The sequence below is a fragment of the Opisthocomus hoazin genome, chromosome 2, assembly GCF_030867145.1.
Source record: "Opisthocomus hoazin isolate bOpiHoa1 chromosome 2, bOpiHoa1.hap1, whole genome shotgun sequence".
Classification (NCBI taxonomy): domain Eukaryota; kingdom Metazoa; phylum Chordata; class Aves; order Opisthocomiformes; family Opisthocomidae; genus Opisthocomus; species Opisthocomus hoazin.
This window is the reverse complement of record NC_134415.1, coordinates 118,183,971-118,207,749: the sequence shown is the minus strand read 5'-3', so window position 1 is coordinate 118,207,749 and position 23,779 is coordinate 118,183,971. Positions and strand designations below refer to the sequence as shown.

At 39.9% G+C, this 23,779-nt stretch overlaps 2 protein-coding genes across 2 annotated transcripts in view; one reads left to right on the top strand and one right to left on the bottom strand.

The window, feature by feature from the left end:
- DDX1 (DEAD-box helicase 1) lies at positions 1–20,569 on the bottom strand. Its single transcript, XM_075414862.1, has 26 exons — positions 20,474–20,569; positions 18,532–18,583; positions 17,478–17,541; positions 16,706–16,735; positions 16,359–16,455; positions 14,813–14,860; positions 14,610–14,693; positions 13,615–13,698; positions 13,105–13,181; positions 11,814–11,886; positions 11,622–11,698; positions 10,808–10,922; positions 10,160–10,298; positions 9,082–9,142; positions 7,823–7,921; positions 7,032–7,121; positions 6,258–6,446; positions 5,111–5,162; positions 4,507–4,653; positions 3,208–3,299; positions 2,577–2,649; positions 2,022–2,094; positions 1,856–1,898; positions 1,536–1,631; positions 646–766; positions 1–328 (listed from the first exon to the last, which is right to left on the bottom strand). Exons 1-26 carry the CDS (start codon positions 20,487–20,489, stop codon positions 198–200), a joined length of 2,223 nt encoding a protein of 740 aa, XP_075270977.1. The 5' UTR covers positions 20,490–20,569; the 3' UTR covers positions 1–197.
- A 2,161-nt stretch (positions 20,570–22,730) lies between these two features.
- NBAS (NBAS subunit of NRZ tethering complex) overlaps positions 22,731–23,779 on the top strand; it is a 194,397-nt gene continuing 193,348 nt past the window's right edge. Inside the window, 3 exon segments of the mRNA XM_075414861.1 lie at positions 22,731–22,868; positions 22,870–22,950; positions 22,953–23,108. Of these exon segments, the coding sequence (XP_075270976.1) occupies positions 22,746–22,868; positions 22,870–22,950; positions 22,953–23,108 (360 nt within the window). The 5' untranslated portion in view covers positions 22,731–22,745.

Genomic DNA, 23,779 nt, shown 5'->3' with positions numbered 1-23,779 from the left:
TTTCATCTTTGACTTGTTTTATTTTATCAAGACAACAGGTAACACAGAGTTAACAACGCCGAAGACGCTGTTCATCATGCAAGAAGTATATCTAATTTTAATCCTTTTCTAACTACTGCAACTGAGAGACAGTAAGGGATTTTTGTATTTGCAGGGTAGAGCATTTATTAACTCAAGCCTTGTCTCGTGTGGCACAATCAGAATGTTCTGAACAGCTGGTTAGGAAGATAGCCAAGATGCAAGAAAGATGTCTGAGCCTCCTTTTCAAGGGCAGCCAACTCCTGTACTGTAGGTGCCAGAATATCCACGTGGCCTTTATACAGCCCACCTGCCAAAAGAGACCCAAGCTAAATGATGTGTTCAAAGCCATTTTTCAGCAGAACCAATAATGCTCAACCACAGCCATTCCGAAAGTAAAAGTAACTTTGTTAACTTGTTAAAAAAAAAAAGCACAAACAAAACAAAACAAAACACAGGCATACACACACTCTGGTCACTTGCAGCCCACAGGCTGCACATAACAAATGCAGAAGAAAGCAAAGAACTAGCAGGTCTTTTTAATGTATCATTCTCTAGTTACACAGCAGACAATCAAGAAACCCAGCATTGCATAGTCAGGCAACTCAAGAGTAGTTCATTGCTTACCACCCAGAGCTCTTTTCTGCCCATACGTAACTTTCCCATCAAAATCATCTACTGGTACTTTTATGTCTGGCTCAACTTGGGCAATAGTGCAATTTAAGTGTTCTTCGATCTCCCCCAGCAACTACAGGGAAAAAAAAGAAAAAAAGTCTTACAGTACTCTCATGGTCCAAGACTTCAGTCAGACCAGTGCTCTCAACAGTCACATTCAAGTAGTTTTAACAGGACCCGTACACAGAAAACAATTTGGTCTCGGACACCAAAGACTAGCACATTTTTTTTCTCAAATGGACTATACAAGTTCATTCCCAATCTCAGTATGTTTTACTCTACCTAGAAACCTTTATTTTACACAGCACCCTACTTAGGTGAGTGGGGCTACTTTATTCTAAAGAGCTCACAGTCCAAGCTTATTTTACCACAGATGACGTATCATTCACCCTTCCTTAATGTAAAAAGAGGGGAATCACTGCAAATTTACAAGCACTTACACTCGGTATACAAATCTCAATGAAACTGCGCTTAAGTGAGACACTATTTCCATGTTAGAGGAACAACAGTTTTAAGTTACATAGTTTTGCAACAAACCACCTTAACAAAAATGTGTAATTAGCATCCTGTACCTCTTAACAGCATTTAAGACGACCATAGAGAAACTGAAAATAAAACTCCAACAGAATTGGGTGGAAATATAAAAATAAGCCTTTATCATTAAAGAAATAACTTTCAGAAAGTATAACCTGCCAATTTTTTTTTTAATTTCTTCTTCAGATGGAAACAAAGGTTATAAACACCCCAAAACTAGCTCTGTACTTCAACCACACGCTAAAAAAAGAACTATACCCCAAGTCTGTCAGAGGAATTTGAGCATTCTGGTTAAGCGAAACGTTTACCTGCATCTCATTGTACCATATGGTACAACCTCCTTCTTCCTTCAGTCTAGTATTGTAACATCCTTTTCCACGACTACTGCATACATGATACCAAACCTAGAAGCAAAGGAAAACAACTTTTAAACTCTGTGAAATAATTTATAATTAATCAAAATGAATGTACTATCATGAAAAAGAAATCAGAGACCTTATTTAAATTGTTTCAATTAAGCAAGAACAAAAAAGCAGTTTTCCAATGAAGGATGTTAAATTCTGACATCAACTGTGGATAACGCTTCAGTAAATGATGTCTGTTCAATTTTGCTTTGGACTATAATTACCTTTTCTTTCTCTTTTGCGACAAGGGAGATTGCCAGACCCATCCTGAAATATTACAGGGAGAAGGGAGAGAAAAAAGTATTTAAACAACTATTGTCAACTTATGGAACAGTAACAGATTAAAAAAAAATCAAGAATATATGGTGATTACTCTGAACATATACGTACCTCTCAGCTCTGCCTACTCTACCAATTCGATGAACATAGTTCTGTTTTTCATCAGGGAGTGTGACGTTGATAACTGTATAAGACACACACAATCCACAGAGAATACAAATTTTTTTAGAAAAATGTATGAGCTAAGATCACAGACCAGATACCTAAATAAATATGATTTTGATTGCTGCAATCCCCCTCCTTAGCCCATATACCTACTTGATGTTCTATTACAGCAGTTACAGGTGTCATTACCTGCAATACCTGGTGTTATTAACTGCAACACCTGCACTTAAGGCTTCCACTATAAAACTGCTTTCTGCACGATTACTTTTTGACAAGAGCCGAGAAACAAATGAAGAATCCCCAACAATGCAGACGACCATCAGGTATTTGACAAGGTATGGTGAACTATCAAATTAAAAGTTGCCTACTTCAAGGCTGTAACATCTCCAACTTTTTAAAATGAAGCTGTAAGTCATATACCTGTTTTAACTAGTTGACAGGACTGCAAATATATTGAAACTGTATGCAATTCAACAACTTAGTTTAAAAGTTACGTCTTACCATATGGAACACCATGAATATCAATTCCTCTAGCAGCAACATCTGTGCAGATCAAGAAACGGACATCTCCTCTCTACGAAAACACAGTTGTAAAGAATTGTGCTAAATAAACCAAACAAAAACCCAGGCAACGAAACAGAAGTCCTTTTCATTTACTTTACCTTGAAGTGTCTCTGTACATTTAGAAACACTTCAAATAAAGCTCTTCCACAGTGCAATAGTGCTTTTTCACCATAAGTAGCTTGGTCAATTTACATCCTTATTTCCTTCCCCAACAGTGTAAGGCAAGTATAAATCGATAAAGAGCTTAATCAAAACCAAACTCTCTATTTAAATAACTTTTAATATTCAAGAACCAAAGACTTTAAAAAACAATGTAATCTATTACAGACCTTAAAGTTAGGTTTTATTTAAAAGTAAGCCCATCTATCCTCAATGAAAACTCACAAAGGTCGAATTGACTGACAGTAGAGATTTCTACCTATAGAAGTTGTGCCTCACAGAATTTTAGGAAGTGAGTGAAAGCATTTGAACACAACTTAATTTAAACAGAGAACTAGCAACACAAAGTAATGTATGATATCGGGTATCAGGAAGTGAGGAAAAAGCCTTCAAGAATCTGCTGCATCACCTTAAATCTTTCCAGGTTTTGCTTTCTTTCTTGAGGTTTTCTGTCACCATGCAGACAGACGCATGAGAACTGATGTCCTTTCCTATCAGGGCCTGGAAGAATTGCTATGCATTAATAACATCATATATAAGTTATGATGCAACACCATACAGAACTGGGGAAAAAAAGTACATTTTGAGGGCAAAAGTTTCGACTCAGGGGAATCTCACTTACTATCAATTAACATAAACTTCTAATTACTGATACAGACATTGCGGAAAAAGACAATCACCACTGAAACGAACACCTTTCCTTCCCCCTCCCCAAAGGAGGTCTGTGTAAGTATGTCTCCTCATGTTCAGCTACTGGAGAGAGTCCAGCGGAGGGCTACAAGGATGGTGAGGGGACTGGAACATCTCCCCTACGAGGAGAGGCTGAGGGAGCTGGGCTTGTTCAGCCTGAAGAAGAGAAGGCTGCAAGGGGACCTAATATATACTTACAAATATCTGAAGGGTGGGTGTCAGGAGGATGGGGCCAAGCTCTTTTCAGTAGTGCCCAGCGACAGGACAAGGGGCAACGGGCACAAACGGAAGCACAGGAAGTTCCATCTGAACACGAGGAAGAATTTCTTCCCTCTGAGGGTGACAGAGCACTGGAACAGGCTGCCCAGGGAGGTTGTGGAGTCTCCTTCTCTGGAGATATTCAAGACCCGCCTGGACAAGGTCCTCTACAGCCTACTGTACGTGACCCTGCTTCGGCAGGAGGGCTGGACTAGATGACCCACAGAGGTCCCTTCCAACCCCTACCATTCTGTGATTCTGTGATTCCTTCCTAGCCTAAACCTCCCTTGTTTCTCCAAACATGTGTCTTCAGCTTCCTTCTCACACATCCCCTTCCAGTGTCCCCCTGTGTCTTCTCTCATATTTCTCCTTCCATGTCTCCTTATGTGTGTACTTTTGTACACACACATTTCTCCCTGTGTCTCCTGCCTCTAGCAACTATTGCTTTCTTATACGCATTTCAGCAGAGGCACCATACGCTCTTCTCATTGGTTCAAATTCTGGTGCACGATGGGTTGTTTCCAGCTATTTCAGAGCTGCCTGGAACAGGTACAGCACAGTTCATTGCCACCTCTCACAAAGGGCACCCCTGCAGCTCCCTGCAACCAAACCCTGACTTCTATGCCCAGGTAGTATGTCAAAAAACTTAAGCACTATTTTATTTGTGTGGTTTCTGAATACTGGTGACCTCTACCATACAAATTTAGCTTTGAAATAAACAGGAAAACGAGCAGAATAAGGTTTTCATGAAAAATATTACCTCCGCCCTGTTGGATGAAGTACTGCTCCATATTATCACAATCTATTTTAGTCCTGCAGAAAATAATGGCTTGGTCCATCTTGTGTTCTTTGATTGCCCGAACGGTGTATTCTCCTTTTAGGATTTTAATAGCTTCAGACCACATTTCTAAGTAAAAGTGGAGAAGTTATTTCACTCAAACGGTTTAAAAATATGAAAAGCCTTTGAACAGCATACATTTAAGGTTTTCTCTAGCCTTTCAGTAGACAGCTAAACCTTTACTGGCAGAGCAAGAGAGCTAGACCTTCACTTTTTTCTTCTCCCCCCCCTCCATGCTCCTCTGCTTCAAGGTTATATAGTACAGAAAGAACAAAACTACTCAGGGGTTTCAGGTTACTCATACACACCAAACACTTGTTTACACACCTGCAAAATATATATTCAAGTCATTTTCTCTCCCCCCCTAATTACAGAAACACACTTCTCTTCAGAACTACAAAAATGCAGAAATAAAAATTTAGAGGAATGTGACTCAAGGCCACTATCTACTATAATTTAGCTTTAGTTTTTAACATCTATAAAGCATTATTTCACAAGCTATTACTTCACTAGTGTTCCTGATTACCTGGAGTGTTAGCACCAGGTCGTGTATTGTCTTTTGCATGTACTTCATCTGTCTAGGAAAAAAAAAAGAAAAAAAAAAAAAGAAATAAATTCCCCAAGTCATTACTCCACCCTTCACAGAGGAAATACTTGACTCCATTAATTTACAATTAGTAAGAAATTAAATAAAGTTTAAAAGTAATATTGGCATTCTGTTCTCCCACCAGACAAGCTAATCTACCTTTAGCTAAACAAAAGCCTTGAGTGTAAGCACACAACACTTGTTCATAAAAAAAGGATAATAAAATTATTCAGTAGATACTGGATAGAAACCACCTTAGAACAGTGATGAATTAAAAAAACAACACCAAACACGAAAACAATACACTATAAACACAGCTAAATCATACATACTGTTGTTCCTTATCTTTTTCCCTATGCTAGGCTGACTCAGATGTAAACCTAAAACCCAAGAGAAATAAATCCATGCTAAGACCTAATGAAAAGGCTCTAACAAACCTAACAAAGGCAGGTTCCAGAGATAACAAGGAATTAAGAAAGTCTGTTGATTGTAACTGCATATGAGTTGCTGAAAATTAAGTTCAGTCCCAGGTTATGCAGAACTCGTAAACTAAAGACTTCAACAACAACCACCACCTTCTCATATGAATGAGTGTCAGGTTAAGGTAGAATTTGAAGTAGAGTCTCATAGAATTTGAAGTAGAGTCTCAAAGGTACTCTGAGATTAAATCCATTCCTCTAAAAATTTCCCATCTCACATAGGTTAGAGACAAAACTACTTCACAGAATGATTTATGTTGGAAAGTTTACTTCCCCTTGATCAATCAGGTACTAATGACAGTTAGGCCAGAGACCATTAGCTGTGAAATGAGTGAACAAGCTGTGCAGTGACATTGTTCTCTATACAAATCAGAATATTACTCTATGAAGATCTTCCTCAGTCATGTTTGTAAGACTGAGCTGAAACACAGAAACAGTATTACAACATGACAAATATTACGTTGCTGACTACCACGGAACAAAGCATTTCAAATACACTAAGCTGTTTCAATAGCTGTCCAAGATGCTACAATATTAGGTCCCAGTTCTGACGGTTAAGTAAGTAAACATGGGCAAATAATCTTAATTTTCACTTATAGACCACTTACTCTGATATGATTCTTGCCAAGCCTTTCCCAGAGTTTGTCAGCTTTTGGATTTACAGGCACAACTACGTGGTGTACAGTTTCAGGGACAGAATCTTCTCCTTTCAAATCAACCCAGGTGGGAAAATGCATGATCTTTTCAGATAGCTTTTTCACATCAAAAGAATGTAGTGTTGCAGAGCACACAATCACCTGAGAAGAAAAAAGCCATATGGATACCACTGAAGATCAGATTCTCCCAGAAAAAAAGGTCAGAGTAGAACTGGAAGAACGTTATGCAGTTGAATAACATAACATAGCACAACAGAGAGTCCCTGACTGGCTTTCCTCATCACAGGAACCACCCAGCTGCTGACAGTCAAGACACAAAATAAGTTGCTTAACTATTCTCTTAAAATAACCCAACCATTTACAAGGAAGAAAGCAGAATTAGTGAGACCTGATCAATCAAGATTATTAGAACATTAGAAATCATAATGTATGTAGTCACTTGTTTTTCAGATAAATTTCTACCTAAATAACTTAACTACTGCTACATACTGGGCTTCAAGATGTAGGATACTAAAAATACATATTCACAGGCATCGACTGAACCCAGTGCAAAGCATTAGTTTTGGACAAGAGATGTAACAAACTCTACTTCAAAGTAGCATTCTCCATGCCACCTAATAATCAACAATTGAAAGCAGTGCACACCACACACTCAAAAACCCCCCACAAGCAAAAAACAAACCCACCACAAAAAAAAAACCACCAAACCATTTACAAATTTTATACCTGAAGTCTTTTTCCATCTGAAGTTATCTGAGGAATTTGACTGTGGATCCTGTTTATGAAATCTGAATAACCTTGAAGGAGAAGGCCATCCTACACGGGAGTAAAAGAAAAGAAATAAAGCTGCAATTGTTTCTCATTTCTCAGTCTATACACTTGGGTTAAATAAGCAATACAACTGTAGTCTCACAAGGTCTCTCTTTTAATTAGATGGACAGGTCAATGCCTGGCTAGATATTATTACCAAGGCGGCAAAAAAAGTTAAAGTTTGGAGTATTTAGAAGTACAGCTGCTGTGCTTCACAAGAAACTGAACATCTGCCTCAGCAGCTTCTCCTAGATAGTACCCTAAGGCACATCATTGTTGTAAATATTCAGTTGTACTATAACAGCTCAAAGAGTGGCACTCATTTCACAGCATATTGACTACAACATTCACTGGCTTCAAGACCTGCTAGGTAATCAAAAATGCTTATCTCATCTTTGTCCTTTCAAGATCCCTGTGCAGTGACAGGGACAGACTTCACTACCTTGGTGAATACAGCCTAAAACATATTTCTCTATCAGAAATGATTCAGATGGCTTTACTCGAGAGGCTACAAGAGGACAAAATACTTAGGGGTTACTCTAGTTACAAATAACAAGAAGATTAACCTGGAATAGCCTATAGGTAGCTAACTGTTGTCCCACTGAAGTACCAAATACTACAGAACAATAATGTTTCACTGACTTTTTTAGGAAATGTCATAGTGCACTTAAGAACAGAAATTAAGTATCACTTAGTTCTCTACGTACAGCTTCATCCAGAACCAGAAATCTAACTTGAGATAAATTGAGCTTTCCCGTTGAGACCAGGTCATCCAGTCTTCCAGGAGTTCCAACAACAATATCCACCTATGAAATACGTAAGAGTATGAATTTGTCCCATAACTAACTAGAGGCATTAGCAGTTTTGTCTAAATCTAAAGATTATGAAACAATTATCAGTATGATGGTCTATTTTCTATTAATTATAGCTTCATAGAGTCCTAGAGTAATTTGGGTTGGAGGGATCTCTTGAGGTCATCTGGTCTCCACTCCGATCATCACATATAAATCAAGGTCAATCTCCAAGTTGCTTTAGGTAGCTGCCCAACAAAACTTTCAGTATCTTCAAGGACGGAGATCCCACAACCTCCCTGGACAACATGAATTTCAGTTCTACAGCCATTTCATCAGTAGAATCTGCCTTAGGCAGGAAGTGTTCCCTTATCTTGGGAAGTGGCATGCCCCTGCTCCCTCCTCCCTCCCACCATCCCCCAAGCTGTGTAACTTTGTTATCTGAAGTCAAACAGATTTGTTTTTAAACGGGGATAAAATAAATTCAACTTTTCTCACTGTGGAAGTATACACATCAAGTCTATCTACTATAGAAATAATTTAAGATTTTGCCAGATGGAAGGGTTCACCGTCATGAATTTAGCATTCACATGAAAGTCTAACAAGCTTCCATTCAACCCTGCTTAGGAGAAAGTATGTATTTTGGCAGCAAGAATCACTGAAAAACTTAATAGTGATGTGGTCTCACTTCCAAAGGCGAGTCCTAAATTAAAAAGTGACTATGCTGTCCCTTCAGCATGACTGAGTTGATTGCATATTCCATGCTGCTGAAGCTAGATCTGTTCCTACTATGTAGGACTGGTTTGTGGTGTAGGTTGAGCCTGATAATTGCAGATCAGTTTTATCCACATAAACATGAAGCAGAAGTTAATACGGAAACTATCTGTCTTGTTAGTTAATGACAAATAGCGAAAAATTACACCTTTATTTTAATATTTTCAGAAGTACTCAGGCTTCAACAGAATTTGACCAAGTACTATAAGCATTTGTATTGACAATTGCCATGGAAGTAAAGCAACAAATGCTAGACCAGTACAACATGAGCTTGCTATCAACAGCACCATTTCTTTTTATCAGGTTTACAGGAGTTACAAGTGCCACTACTATTCTCTAGCAACATCATGAGTTATTCAGCACCCAAACTTCTGAATCATATGAATAAAAATATAACTTACTCCTTGTTCCAGTACAGACAGTTGATCTCTTGCAGCAACTCCACCAATAATCAACAGTTCCCTAAAATTACATCAACATATTTTGACATTTGCTGTTTTATTATACTGAGAAGATTTATTAAGTATCTGGCTAAAGACTGATTCTTTTATTAGTAGCTGATGATTAACAGTTCTGAATGGTAATTTTAAGAACAAAAAACTAGGAAAAAAAAATTTAAAACTCCTCCCTTCATATGTAGTGTACTGTATTTTAATTCAAGAAGTAAAAGTATTGTTACTGAAATGTATCTGAATTTTACTACTTTATCACTGTTGTATTAAACACATTAACACCTTAACCAATTTAATCTTAAAGAAGAATCTGTTCCTTAAAAGTCTCAAACATAAGTTAATGTTTCCTGTGTTCCTGAAAGCTAGAAATGCAAACAGTAAACTACATCAACCTTGCATCACAGCTTGCCCTTTCCCACTGCTACTCCCCTGCAATTCTAGTAAAAGCACTCTCATAAAGAGACTGCAATTTAGAATATGGAGACACGTTTAAGTTTTATAAGCACAATCAAAACAGAAACAACTTCAGACAGAAGCAGCTTGCAGATGATTCATTTTCAGAACAGCATCCCCATGTTAATCACTGCAACATTTGTCCTGCAAGCACTCTAAGGTAAACAGAGCAGACCTTGTATATAACAATTTATTGGAGATGAAAAACAAACAAAATGAGGCCAGTGGCACAGGAAGATGCTCAGAAAAGAACAGCAGTACACAAAAGATGTGCCCTTCTTGACTGAAAACATTAAGTATCATACACTTTTGACACTCTCAAGAAAAAAAGCCAAATAGATTTGTCACACCAGAAACATGTAGTCGATAGATAAAACACAACAAAAAACCCCTAACTGGTCTGACCATAGCTAAGAAGTCAGAAGGCTGGTTGGTAGCAGATAGTACTGAGGCTATTACCAGTAGCACTGCAGATCAAGGTCTGCTCAGCTACAAAACTAAACACTCCTCATTCCCCGCGAAGTCACGTCCATGGAAAATACCATAAATACAATTACAACAGATACGCTGTTACCTTAATTTGGGATTATCAACATATTTTTTGAACTGCTTCACATTGTTCAAAGTTTGCTCTGCCAGCTCTCTTGATGGTTCTACAATCAATGCTTTCGGAGCATTTGGAAGGTTCTGTGTTTGAACCACTTGTGCATTTCCTAAGTGAAAAAAAAATGCCATTAAGACAAACTACATTCCTATTCTGGAATTTTTACCTGGAAATAAACTTGGATTTTGTATTAATAATCTAAAACCTCATGATTCTAAATGCTCCATTAAAGGGTGATGTTATTGCTCAATTAGAAATAGTTTCAGAATAATATTCAGAGATTACAAGTGAATCTTGCCATGATAGTGGGTATACTGGCTATGCAGCATAATTAATTTTATTGCAGAGCTTAAACACACACACTTATTTTTAAGATAACAATGCTGAGTAACTTAGCTGAACTTCTCTTTTTATCTGATGCATTTCTAAATTCAAAATGTTAAGACTATTTGTGGTTTAAGATGAAGAAAATTTGGAATGCTTTAAAAAAACAGAGCTAATACTGTTACCAGTAAGATCACTGTAAGACCTTGAATACAACAGTAATGAAGCAATCAGAAGATGCTCTATAACACAATCTGAATACAGAACTGAGAGAAGTTTGAAAATCTAACCTACCTGAGTGTTGCGATTTTACAACACTGCCATCAGGAGCCTTGCAAAGACCAATATAGCCATCTTTCGGTGGAAACTTGAAATCTTCTTCACCAAAATTGAATTTCAATTCAGCATTCTAGATTTCAACAGAGTTGTGTCATACATATAGTTTCAAGAGAACACAAAAAATGTGAAACCATTCCATAATTCATTTCCCTGTGAGAAACCAGCTAGATGAGGAGGATGGGAAGGTGTTTTCTCCCATCTTACATGTTCCCCTTCCCGAAATTGTCTAAAACCTGCCAGACATTTTATGCATGGTTCTAGGTCTTAAAAACTCTTTTCTTCTACATCAAAATATTCCCACATTTACAGATATATGGAAATCTTTTTTGAACTGTTACATTTCATTCATTCTCCATGACAAATCACAATTAAAAAAACCCAAACAACAAAACAACTTTTGTTTTTTAACTTGTACTTTTTTCTGAGCACCAAAATGTTTTGCTGAAGCCTTTACTTGGTAAGTAACACAGGCAAGATAGCACTGGTATTAGAAATTAATTATCCAAGCTATTCTACCCTCATATTCAAGTTTAAATATTTCAATTCTAATTTAAGCTTTCGATACTTCACTTGAACAGTACTCTTCAAAGCTAACTTAACACTGTGGTGAACACTCCAGTAGTGAAATACTAGTACATCAAAGGAAACCGAGAGTGTACAAGCACAACTACAGTAGCTGCAGGTGGCCATGCAAATTTCATACATAAGTAGTTAGTTACCAAAACTAGAACAATTTTCATAACCTTACATATGTGCGATATTCCGTTACCTTCAGTACACAAGCTGCAAAAAGTGCTTGGTTCCTTATGTGTGGTGGGATTTCAAATGCAAGGCCAAGGTCCTTCCCTGAAAGCAGGGTTCATGCAATCAGACTCTGCATGTTTGTATATTCCTCTCCCTGCCCCTCCTCCAACACAAGCATTCCAGAAAGATTGCAAAGAAGAAAGTGAATAACACTTACCATTTTTGGAAAATTTTATTTGTCCTTTATCTATGTCTAGATAACACCCAATTGTATCATGCATAGTGAATTCCTGTAACAAGAATTTTGTAACGCTAAGCGATTTTGGTGTTTGGTGTTTCAAGAAAACGGAAGTGGTTACATTTTGACAGCTTTTAGTTTTCCCACTTCTCCCTACTAAATGCTAATTGTTGAGAAGGCAGTTAAATTTATACCAATAATACCGCTGTAACTAGCATGCATGTTTTCATTTGGTTACAAATCCTCAGTAAACTGCCCATTTTATTTCACATGTCTAAACATTTATTGCAGCTTTAAATTTACTTTGAAATCAAACACTTTGATAAATTTAAGTCATTTACCTGGAAGTACTCTGCATTACAGAAAAGTGTACTATTTATGCATTTACTAGCCAATGTAAATCTAAGCTCAGAGCACCAAACATGCTAACAGAAACATACATTTTGACTATATAAAAAGACTAACTCTTGCAAGAGGTACTATATGCACATGATGCATACTTAAGTGCTTCCTTTAAATATCTTTAAACCTGTTCGTTGTAAAGACATTCAATAAAATCGGTATATTATAAAGTGATTCTAATTCAACAGCTCAGAATTCACTACTACAGAAAAGCTACAATACAATAGTCATAAAATTTGCAAGTTTTATGGCATTGAGAGTTCATTAATACCACAAAAAGACTTGAGTTCCTGCTGTATTATTCCTATTTATATCAATCATGCTTAAACATCTTAACTTTTGACTGGGATACTACACAAAAGCCACCACATATATTCCTGGTAGACATTTTCAGAAGGGTACTTTAAGGTAACAGTTCTCATTGCAAACCCAATCCAATGACTAGAAACATTAGAGTTGTGTGATTACTTCTACTTTAACTACCATTAAACAGGATACAATGCCCTCACATTCACCAAGGTACACAGACAGGTTGGTGTTGTTCAAGCTAAGACTGAAATAAATCAAGACATAAATCTAAGAGATTAGTTAAATCTTTTCTGTGTGTTCCAGGTTAGAGATTATCTTCTAAATAAAAGTCCATATAATTGTGGTCTAGCCACAACCATACGCCTGAAGATTATGACCACTTTTGTTACATCTGTTAATTTGCTTTTATCCAAAAATGCTTCAGTTTTCCATGGTACTTTTGCCCAGTGACCTTCCCTTAAAAGTTTGCACTATTACAAAACACAGCTCATTGTTACAGCACAGAACCAACATGCAAAACTTTTAATAATGCTTCCACCAATAAGCAATTCAAGCTTACCTCACCATAGCTGTCAAACTGCTTGTTGTGAGATTTCTTACCAGTGCCACCAAAGCCAAAGCCAAACTTATCAGTGCCTGAAGACAAGAGAAAGTATAGCTTTTAATCTTTCGGTTGACAGGTTACCTTTTTTCCTCTTTGTATTTGCAACAGAAACCTCTAACACCAACATGCAAAAAAATAATACTCAATACTAACTAAAGACTTTCAGCTTTGATATACACTAAACTAGTATTTTTATACCAGTACATTTATTGATTTTACTAGTCTCCAGACATCTTCACCAAAACATTGAAATAAAAGTGAAAAAGTCACAAGAGACAAAAAACATTGCAACCTAAGAACACTTCCTCTTACAGGAAGAGCAATATTTGTACAAAACTTTTTAAACTCCCCTATATTGCCACCCTTCCCAAGGACCCCATTCTCTGCAAGACTAGAACAGGACTCCAGCCACTCCACATAAATATGAAAACTGTCTGCAGGACTCTTCTTCTCAAAGAAACTCACCCAAATCTAGTGAAGCCTGCATAGTTGACCAACCAACTCTGCACAAGCCTTGGTCGTGACAGGAAACTTCATAGTAATATTTCCCTTTAAAAGAGAAGGAAACAATCTAAAAGAACACCTAAATTTTAATTTCATCGAGGTGGTTCAGTTTAGCTACTTCCAAGACCATGCAAGTCTAACATTTCCACCCCTGCTGAAAGTGTCAGAAAAATCCCCTACTGTGTTAGCGTGAAAAAGTTCTGTAGGTATCCATGTATGTAATGAAGAAGAAACAGATTATCAGAGAACAGCAGGCAAAAGAGTACACACTGAGAGGTAGCGTGGGAAAGGCTCCAAAGGAGTGACAAGCTAGAGAGATCAGTGGTTCTGTTGAATTCACAGGAACTGACAAACTCAGAACATCAGGGGATTGTCAGATCAGTACAAGTTCACCAGTATGCACTAGCATCAATAACTGGTTGTGTAACTTGAACCACATCCAACTGGCTGCAGGATTATCTGCATGCCTGATGACATGAGACTGTTTGAGGGTCTTTCTGAACACCCACATAGAACCACTGGAGTACCGGTATGACTCTGCTTCTGAGTACAGCTGGTGTTGGCATCTCAAATGTTGCTCCAACTACACAATCATGAAATTTGTGCATACGTGTGTGTGCGTGAAGTGTGTGAGGAAACAACCAGAAGTACTGTGTCAGTAGCTATTTTCTACTAATAACACCTTAATAAAATGTGTTCTAAGGAATATTAGTTATGATTCTGTCCCCTCTGACCCAATCCCCATCAGGTAAAAGGTAATTTACAACACAAGGAGAGCAAAACAGAGGTATCTGTCATTCCAAAGTCTTCAGCTAGCAGTAAATTGAGTAATAGCACATTTGCTCAAATAGATAATAAGTTTTAAATGCAATCATATACATCAACAATGGCTGACAAGCAGGCATTTCAGCTGAAACTTCCAGAAGAGCCTCCAAAATAAATAATTTTGTATCTACCTTTAGTCACGCCTCTAGTTGCTCTGCATCCATGCCATTCTTTTACCTCTCTGCTTTGACAACACAAACCGTCTGATCCAATTGCTGAAAATCACAAGATAGTTATAGTTAAAGAAATTGCCTGACTGTTTTTTCAAAAAAAATTTCATGCTTACTTTTTTGTAGTTTATTTTTTTCACCAAGCAAACATTACGACAACTCACCAAAAGCTGATCCTCTATCATACGGGTTCATTTGCCATTTATTGAGCACTAAGTTTGAAAGACAGCAACAGAAAAAGCATTAAACCAAAAGGAAAACTCTAACTAGAAGTTCACGTTAGCTCTACAGTGTTTGGCGCGATTTTCTGGAGAGACAGCTTCATTCCAATGCAATTTATATGAGGCCAAAATGAAGGCCTACAACGTAAAAGTTTAGATTATTCCATTAAGGAGAGCACAGATTAAGTTATTTAAAAATACAACTGAAAATAATCAATACATTTATAAAATAAGGCAGAATTCCATATAATCAGAATCAAATTCATCTATAAAATATCCAAAATTATATTAAGAGCAATAAATTTGAAATGTATTTGCCATTTCTGTTCCAAGTTCACATTAAGATAGTTTTCAGGGTATCAGTTAAAATGCCATTACTGAAGAGCTAAGATACATGCATATATAGCACATAAAACTTCTGACTTCATTTTTTGTATGCCCAATAATATATTGTGGAACTTAATAGACTTCATTGCAACATAAGGATTCTTTTGTAAAACTAGATGCCATTCAGTTATGATTACTGAGTGTATTTACATTACATTCTTTTAAGGAGGATTTTTCTTTAAGTTGGCTGTACTGTCACCACTGTAGCAGCGGTTGTAACGAAGCTGAAAGATGAGAACTTCTGTAAGATCTTCAGAGTGCTGTTTGGGCAGCTACTGTCACTTACATAAATCTCACTTTATAAATACCACAGGCTGGACACGGTTACTAGCTTTCAAGTTGCAACTTCTTTTAAATGGATGCATAATAGACCCTCAAATACTGTGAGGATATTATCATGGTTATGATCCATTCTGTATCAGTGGGTTCTGGCCCTGTGCATTTCATGCTCTGTTCACCGTTTACTAGTTCAAATCTGCAGCAACTCAAGATGTTGTTATTCAGCCTCCAAATCTAGCTGGGTGCCAAAAGGAATGCAAGAGCTTTATTCAGCACAACAGAACTGAAAGACACACTACAGTGCTACCCCAGCCACACAAAAATAAGTTTGAGTGTAGAAGAGTTTTCTGCTCAAACTCACTCAAGAGACCCAAACAAACTGTGCGGTGTCACTGCTGATGTCTCATCTATCCCTGCAATCAGAAGATTTTTTTTTTTTTTACTCTTTTTTTTTTTTTTTGTTTGCTTTTTTTAAGCTGGACACTACTACCACTTCACATCTTGCAAGGCACTAAACTCATATGGCTTTCAGAAGAATACTGCAGAGCATGATGTGGGGATCAGTTAGCCTTAAGCTGAAGACAACGAGCATTACTAAAAGACTGCAGTCAAACATACTGCAGTTCTTTCCACAACTCCACCAGTAAATTTATCTTCACTGTTTTATAAAATCTGGGGTGATGATATTCTATTTACATTATCCCAAATTAAGGAAAACATGCTTATCTAATGGCAAGTTAGGTTAACTTTACTTTGGGAGGTGACAGAATTGACCTGGAATTAACAGCGTTCCAAACCTGAGGAGTGTCACGTAAAACCTTACCTGCCCCACCAGTTTTAATAGTTGCTTTCCCTTTCTTGCCTTCCATCTGGTCCTTCAGTGTTTCATAAACAATCTGGATAACTGGTATGCTAAAAGCCTAAAATGGAAAGGATTTTTCATCCCATAATTTATACAGGTATTTCCAGATATACAGTCAGTCTAGTTTTCAGGTGCAATACCTAGGGCCAGAAACACTATAAAACATCCCTAAACTATGAATAACACTGCTTAAATACACATACAAATACATACATGTTCTCCCTGTGTATACACACACACAAACAGACACACCACCTCTCACCATATAAACATTTTTACTTTCTGATAATTTAAATTTGATTACTTACACCAGTTTTTCCACTTCCCGTTTCAGCAGCCTGTAGGAAGAAAAATTTGAGCGTTTAACCAGAATTGCAACTTACACCGTAAGGACTGTTCTACAGTTCTATATTAAAAAAACTATAAGCTAAGTTGACTTTTACTTCTGCATAATACAGACAATCTTAGAGACCAATGCCATTGTGTCACACAGATTAAACCAACACAAATAAAACCAACACAAACATACAAAACGCTTACAATAGACTTCAGAAAAATAAAAAACAAAAGCTCCCAGAGTTCACCAGAAAAATTATCTATGTATGTCCGATACCTGGAGGCACTACAGAAGATTACAGGAAGTGTTACTTTGGTTGCAGAATCAAGGACACAGAGATCCACAAAAGACATGATGAATAAGGCATACTAATCTGGTATCTTCACAGTTATTGATACTGAAGCATTTATTTAGGCAGTATCAGTCACGTTCCATGCAGATCCATGTCAGGTATTTACAGTAAAAAGGAGAGTAAATGAAATCAGATAGCTCTCATTCATGTGGCAGTGCCTGTCAAGTAGTCAAAAAATAAAGCCTAAAAAGAATGAAATCGATCTGCAAGAACAGTTGGAAACATACCAGAAACTCAAAAGAGGTTTTTAGCTGAAGAATACACGTTCTACTGAAGAAGAACAGGAGACCTAGTCCACTTATGGACTCTTCTGGAAAGAAGGGAACTGACCGCACAAACAGCAATTAAAAGACACAGGCTTTCTAGGAATAGGGTTATCCTCCATACATACCATAAGCACATCACCACCTCCCAGGATCAGTGGGATGGATTCTGCTTGGATATCCGTAGGGAGACTACAGGAAAGAACACAAATCCATGTTATCAGTAGAAAAAAGGATTTTTTTTCTGGTATAGGAACTCACAGAAACACAGTCATCTAAAAGATGGGAAATAGCAGGTAAATGTTATTCTTCCTGCTTGCAGCTGAGGAAGTGAAAAGGATTCCATTTGCAAGGAGAATGTGGAACAGAAAATGTACCTTGACAGGAAGTGACTAGAAGCTGCAGTGGATTCAGCTGCACCCTGAAAAGAGCTACATCTCACATCACTATGCTAAACTATAAAAGAAACAGATTATATATATATTCCCTGTTTTCCTTTCTTCAAGTGAGTTTCACTTTTATAGCCAATTACACAGCCCTCATTTACAAGATTCCTACTCAAAACTGGAAAAGAAAATAAAGATAACTAAACGTAACCAGCATTTTCAGACAATCACAACTAATTAATACCATGAATATGAAAAAAGAAGAACTATATACACTAAAATTGTCTATACTGATAACATTCTAAATGACAATTCAAAACAAGCTCTGAAGTCAAATATTTTAGACAAACAAGTAATAAATCAGGAAGAATAACTTTTGTTGAAGACTGACACACAAGCATTAGCTCTGAAGAACATAAAATCAGACCACAGTCTGGAAAACATTTACTATAGTAAATTACCATCAATCACTTGATAGTATTTCATCCAGTAACCCCACAATACACAGTAAACAAACCAGAAGCACAGAGGTAGCAGCACAGAGGCTTTTATCAAACAAATGACACTGAGGTACAAACAGTCACGCTTTGTCCAAATTTAAATGTTACCACTGCAGTCACAATCTGTGTTCTTCAGTCATTCACACTAAAAGGAAGTGCATGAGATGCAATGACAGTTAAAGGAAAGCACACATTTGCTTTTTTTTAATGTGACAGTAGAGGTATTTTAAGGAGCATGTCACATATCGCTAAAAGACAAATTAGATTTCGCCAGGCCGAAACGCATTCCTACTTACAGCCAGTCCATCTCCTCCACTGCTTGAGCTATCTCAGGCATAACACCCATTTCTGTAAGACAAGAAAAAAGGAACAAGCAGTGTTATTTACCTCAACATAGACCAAAAGATTTCCAAGTATCAACACTTCCATCTACAGATAAAAAAATGAAAAAGCATTCTTTCTGGAAACAGCAGATGCAGTCCTCTCTACAGAACTCCTGTGACAGATAAGAGACATTCTCCCTTCCCCACACACAGTTTGGACAGTGGTCTCCACTTATAGCTGACTAAGGCGTATACTAGGCGTAAGGGAAGGTGCTGACACAGCAGCAAAGCGAACACACTGGAAACCGAGCACCATTTCAAGGGCAAGGTACTTATCTTTGCACGTTTAAGGAAACTGCCGATGCAAACAACAGGGAAGACTTTGTTAATTACAAATATCCTCTCTCTACAGTTGAAATGCAAACAGTTTTCAAAAAAAGAAAAAACTGTACCATGTAAGGACTCAAAATTGAGATGCTTAAGTTTCTTTTCACGAAATCTTGCCTTACACACTTACAGCACACATATTAACTAGAAAATGCTTTAATTGTCATATAGCTACTAATCGCATCCAGCTTTGAATCGTTTTTTTCCTTAGATACCCCTTCTGGCAAACTCATATTAAGAGACACAAGTTAAATATGAAGCCACATAATAACAATTGTATGTTGACAAATATGTTTTCTCTATTAAAAAAAAAAAAAAGACACCTGCAGCTATTCGATAAGGGCAAAAGGAAAGCAGATCTCAACTAACCGAAAGGATGGTATTATACCATCAAAATAACAATTTAGCTGCTGGTTATCTTTTCAGGTGCATAGGGTTACTCAATCAATTTCTTTAAGTATAAATATTAACCTTTCCAAAGGGAGTTTTTACATGCTAGCCTTTACACTGTCACATGCTGGGTTTCACACACATACAGAGCTGGGCTGACATATATGGATGTATGCAGCCAAAAATCATTCTGCCATTTGCTATAATAAAAATGCTCTAAGAAACATGTTTCATTTGTAACATGATTTCAGAAAGCTTTAATATTTTCAAGTGTTACCCTGCACTCCTACAGAATTAGGCAAGCCACATATGAAAAAAGCTTTTTCCACAGCAATAAAAATAGCTATTGATTGCATGTTATACATAAATGCCTACTTTTTTTTTTTTTTTTTTTAACATTTTCAGTATACTTCCAGGTCATATAGTTTAATTCAATACACATTACCAGGGCTTATGCAAACAATGGCACTATGACATTTTCCTCAACTACAACCAAATTAATCCTGCTATCTAGCATCTAAACTCACCTCTAGAACCACGCAAGAAGCTTCAGCATTTTCCCCTCGTATAAAGAATTCAGTTAAAAGAAACAAATTAAAAACCTCATATACAGTAAAATTTTAAAGTACCCTAATGTTAATTGGTCACCTATGTGTGTGTATAAACGTGCACGGAGGGGACAAACCGTGATGCTTCTTCCTTCAACAATAAGTTATTATCCACTGCAACGCACAGAACAGTTACGATGAGACTCCTGCGAGAGTAACCAGTCAGCCTACGGAACGAGTCTGACTTTTAGGCCGCCCCATTCGCCGGACGCACACATCCCACACACGCCCTAAACCCAGCGAACCCACTTTGACAGGCCTGCAAAAGCCCGAGGAGCCGTGAAGGGCACCTACATCCCCACAGGCCTCTCGACCTCAAGCCAGCTACGCGGCAGGCCGCACACCACAGCGGGCCCGCACCGAGCGCAGGCCCGGGGAGCCGCGGGGGACGCAGACAGGGCCCGCCCGCCGCGGGGAGAGCGGGAGCCGCCGCCCCTACAAGGCGCGGCAGGCCCCGAGGCGAGAGGCTCTCCCAGCGCTTCGCTCCGGCGGCACAGCCGACACCCCGCGCCCGCCCCAGCACCACGTACCCGAAAACGCCGCCATCTTCGCGCCCCGAGCACCGCCAACCCGCGCGGACAGGGCGCAGGCGCCGAGCCCGTCCGCCGGTTAACGGGCGCCGGCTGGGAGGCAGAGGCGCCGCGCCGCGGGTTCCGGCCTCGCCCCGGTGCCGTCCCGTTCGTGCCCGGTTCGGGCGCAGGGCCGCGGGCACACCGAGGGCAGCATCGTCATCTTGTCATTCCGTCCGTGTAATTCACATTTGCGTAGCTTTCTGCAATAAACGTGTTTAGCAGTAAGTTGTTCAGGGTTTTTTATATGAACAAAAGCACCTTCGCACACGGCTAATGCACCGGTTTATTTTTTTAGACCTACGTTAATGGGGATACATTCTTCTCCAGTTTTTACAGAAGTTTCTCCAAATTCTGCACAATCTTTTTGTAGGAAAACTTCCAATGAAGTTAAAGGCAAGAATCTCTGGGGTGTTACTCTAAAAATAAAATTACATTGCAAACAAACAAATGCAGCTCCTACAGTTACAGCACGAATCAACGGTGCATTTGTCTGCTAAGTGGGAGGCACAGCATTAAATATTACCTACTGTTTTCCATTGTGAAACACAACTTTGATCTTCCCTAAGGCCGCCCTCCGATATAGACACATCTGGTTCAAAGGCCAAGTAAGCGACAGCACCTCTGACAATGCAATTCTCTCAAGTACTGTGTTGCAATCTGAGTACTGGCTTTGTTGCAGAGGTTTATTTCAAGATCTTTTTTAAAACACTTGCTGAGCCCTGCTGACTGTTAACTTTTGCTGTAGAAATCAGGCATCATGCAGAGAAAACACAGCAGGTATTTTATATCTTTAGTGCCAGACTGCTTGCATCACGATGGCTTGTCATATATTCATAATTCCTTTGGGAGTATCTTCATCTGATGTGCTCCCTTTCTTTCACTACTATTTGCTATATCTGCCAACCACAAATTTGCCTGCTTTTGGGTAAATAATGAACCTAGTAATTTTTAAACACACAGATATGAACAATCTACAGATTCAACCACGATTCTAAGAAAATGTGTTTGCAGGCAGACCTTGATATCAATACTGTTATCACACCAGTGGTGCTTGTTGGCGTGGAACCCTGGGTGTAATTCACTATAAATCTCCCATAATTCTTGTAAACTTATGAACATGACATTACACTACTTGCCATTGCTCCGTCTGCTCACTCTGAGGGTGACAGAGCACTGGAACAGGCTGCCCAGGGAGGTTGTGGAGTCTCCTTCTCTGGAGATATTCAAGACCCATGTGGACGCGGTCCTGTGCAGCCTGCTGTAGGTGACCCTGCTTCGGCAGGGGGGTTGAACTAGATGACCCACAGAGGTCCTTTCCAACCATGAACATTCTGTGATTCTATGTGGTTCTGTGATTTTTACAAGCTACATTGTCAGATACAACTAAAGAAATGTTATTAAGACACAGCCAGAAAGCATTTTTTTCTCAGTGGCTGTTTCCTCCTGAAGTGTTTCCCAAGTATTCAACACAGCTCTCACGTCAGCCTAAATCCATACTTTCAGAACTAAATTTTTAGTGTAGCCTAACTCTAGGCTGCCCAGCTGCCAACAGGACTAAAAGGCTACTAAGTACAAGCTGAAATTAGAGTACGGGAGCAGAGGGTGCAGGGCATGAGGTGATTTTCTTTCAATTTTACAAATGCTTCGTAAAGTCACAGGAAAGCGTCTGAAACCTCAGTTCTTTCATAACAAATGGGCTCATTTTTGTCAGCTTGAGAGAGCTGAACTCCATGAGCGCATTCGTAGGACTTAAATATTTAGAAGTTCTACACAGCATCATTAAAGTTGGAAGAATAATTTTTTTATAACTTTGGCTTTTTTCCTGTTTATTTTATTTTTATTTTTTTCCTTATGCAGTAGAGCTTTAATTCACACACTCAGGCCTTGCCTGCATCAGGTGTTTCTCAACCCTGACTTTCCTCACGATCAGCCTTCTGGGGGGCCACCACCGGGCAGCCTCCTCGGGGCGGCCGTGAGGGCAGCCACTGCGCGCTGGACAGAAGCCCTCCGGGGAGCCCTGGGGCAGCAGGCAGGCTACCGGTCTGAAGGCTCACGCGTGTGCTCCCCACAGGTGTGCACCCATCTCCCGTTCGGTAGCTGTCTCCCCGTTCTTCGCCCCAAATGCACAGCCCTAAGAGGGAAGGCCGCCGCCCGTCAGAGGAGCCCCCGAGGCGCTGAGGGCTCCCCGACCTCGCTCCTTGCCCTCAGCTTCCATCTCCCCCCGGAGCAGATGCCCTGTCAGGGCTCCGCAGCCCTTCGGGCAGGGAAGACAGCGGCTTCCCGCCCCGCGGCGAGCCGAGCCCCGGGCCGCCAAGCGCGCTGGGCCGGTAGCAGCGCTGAAGGAGTCAAAGGCCGCCGGCTCCGCGGAGGAGGTGCTGGGCGTTACCGGTTTGGCCTCCGCCGGGCACCGTCGTCGCTGCGGCGCGGGGTGGGTGGGGCCCGGGCCAGCATGGCCGCCGCCGGCGGGGAGCGCGGCGAAGCGGCGCCGAGAGAGGCGGGGAAGGTCGGCGCCGGCGAGGAGGAGGACGGGGAGGAGAACATCCTGTACGACCTGCTGGTGAACACCGAGTGGCCTCCGGAGACGGAGGTGCAGGTGCGTGGCGGCGCGGCGCGGCCGGGGTGCGGGGGCGGGGGGGTGGACACCGGCCACGTAGGCGCGGGCGGGGATGCGCGGCCCGGGGCGGCGGGAGGCCGGCGGCCCTGAGGGCCCTGGGACGGGCTGTTGGTGCCTGCGGGGAGGCTCGGCGGCCTGGCCGCTCCGTTCCTGGCGGGCACAGGGGCGGGGAGCGCATCAGGGCCGAGCACAGACAGTGTCCCTGCGGCCACCCTGAGCCGTCGCTGAATTCCCGTCTTGTCAGCCGTGGTTGTGCCGCCGGGGGTGCGCTGAAGCCCTGTTTGCTCGTTGCCTGTGAACGATGTCTGCCAGGTCTTGCTGTTGAGCTGGTGCGAGGCAAACTGTGATGGAGCCTGGGTTTCACCACCAGAAACGGCTGCAGTGAGAGCAGTGGAAGCTGTCCTGGTGAAAACAAGGTCTTGATCAAGCTTGCCTTGTATGAGGAAAAATAGATCCCTCTCTAGACTTCTATGTCAGCATACTCCTGTATTTTCAGGAGTGAACGGAGAAGTGTATCACTTTGTGTCTGCAAGGCGCACAAATGGATGCCAAAGCTTAAAAGATTGCAAAACGTTCTTGTATGACAAGTTTTTGCTTGCTTCTGTGTGTTCTTCTTCATGGGTCAGTGGAAAAGCTGAGAAGCTCTTTCA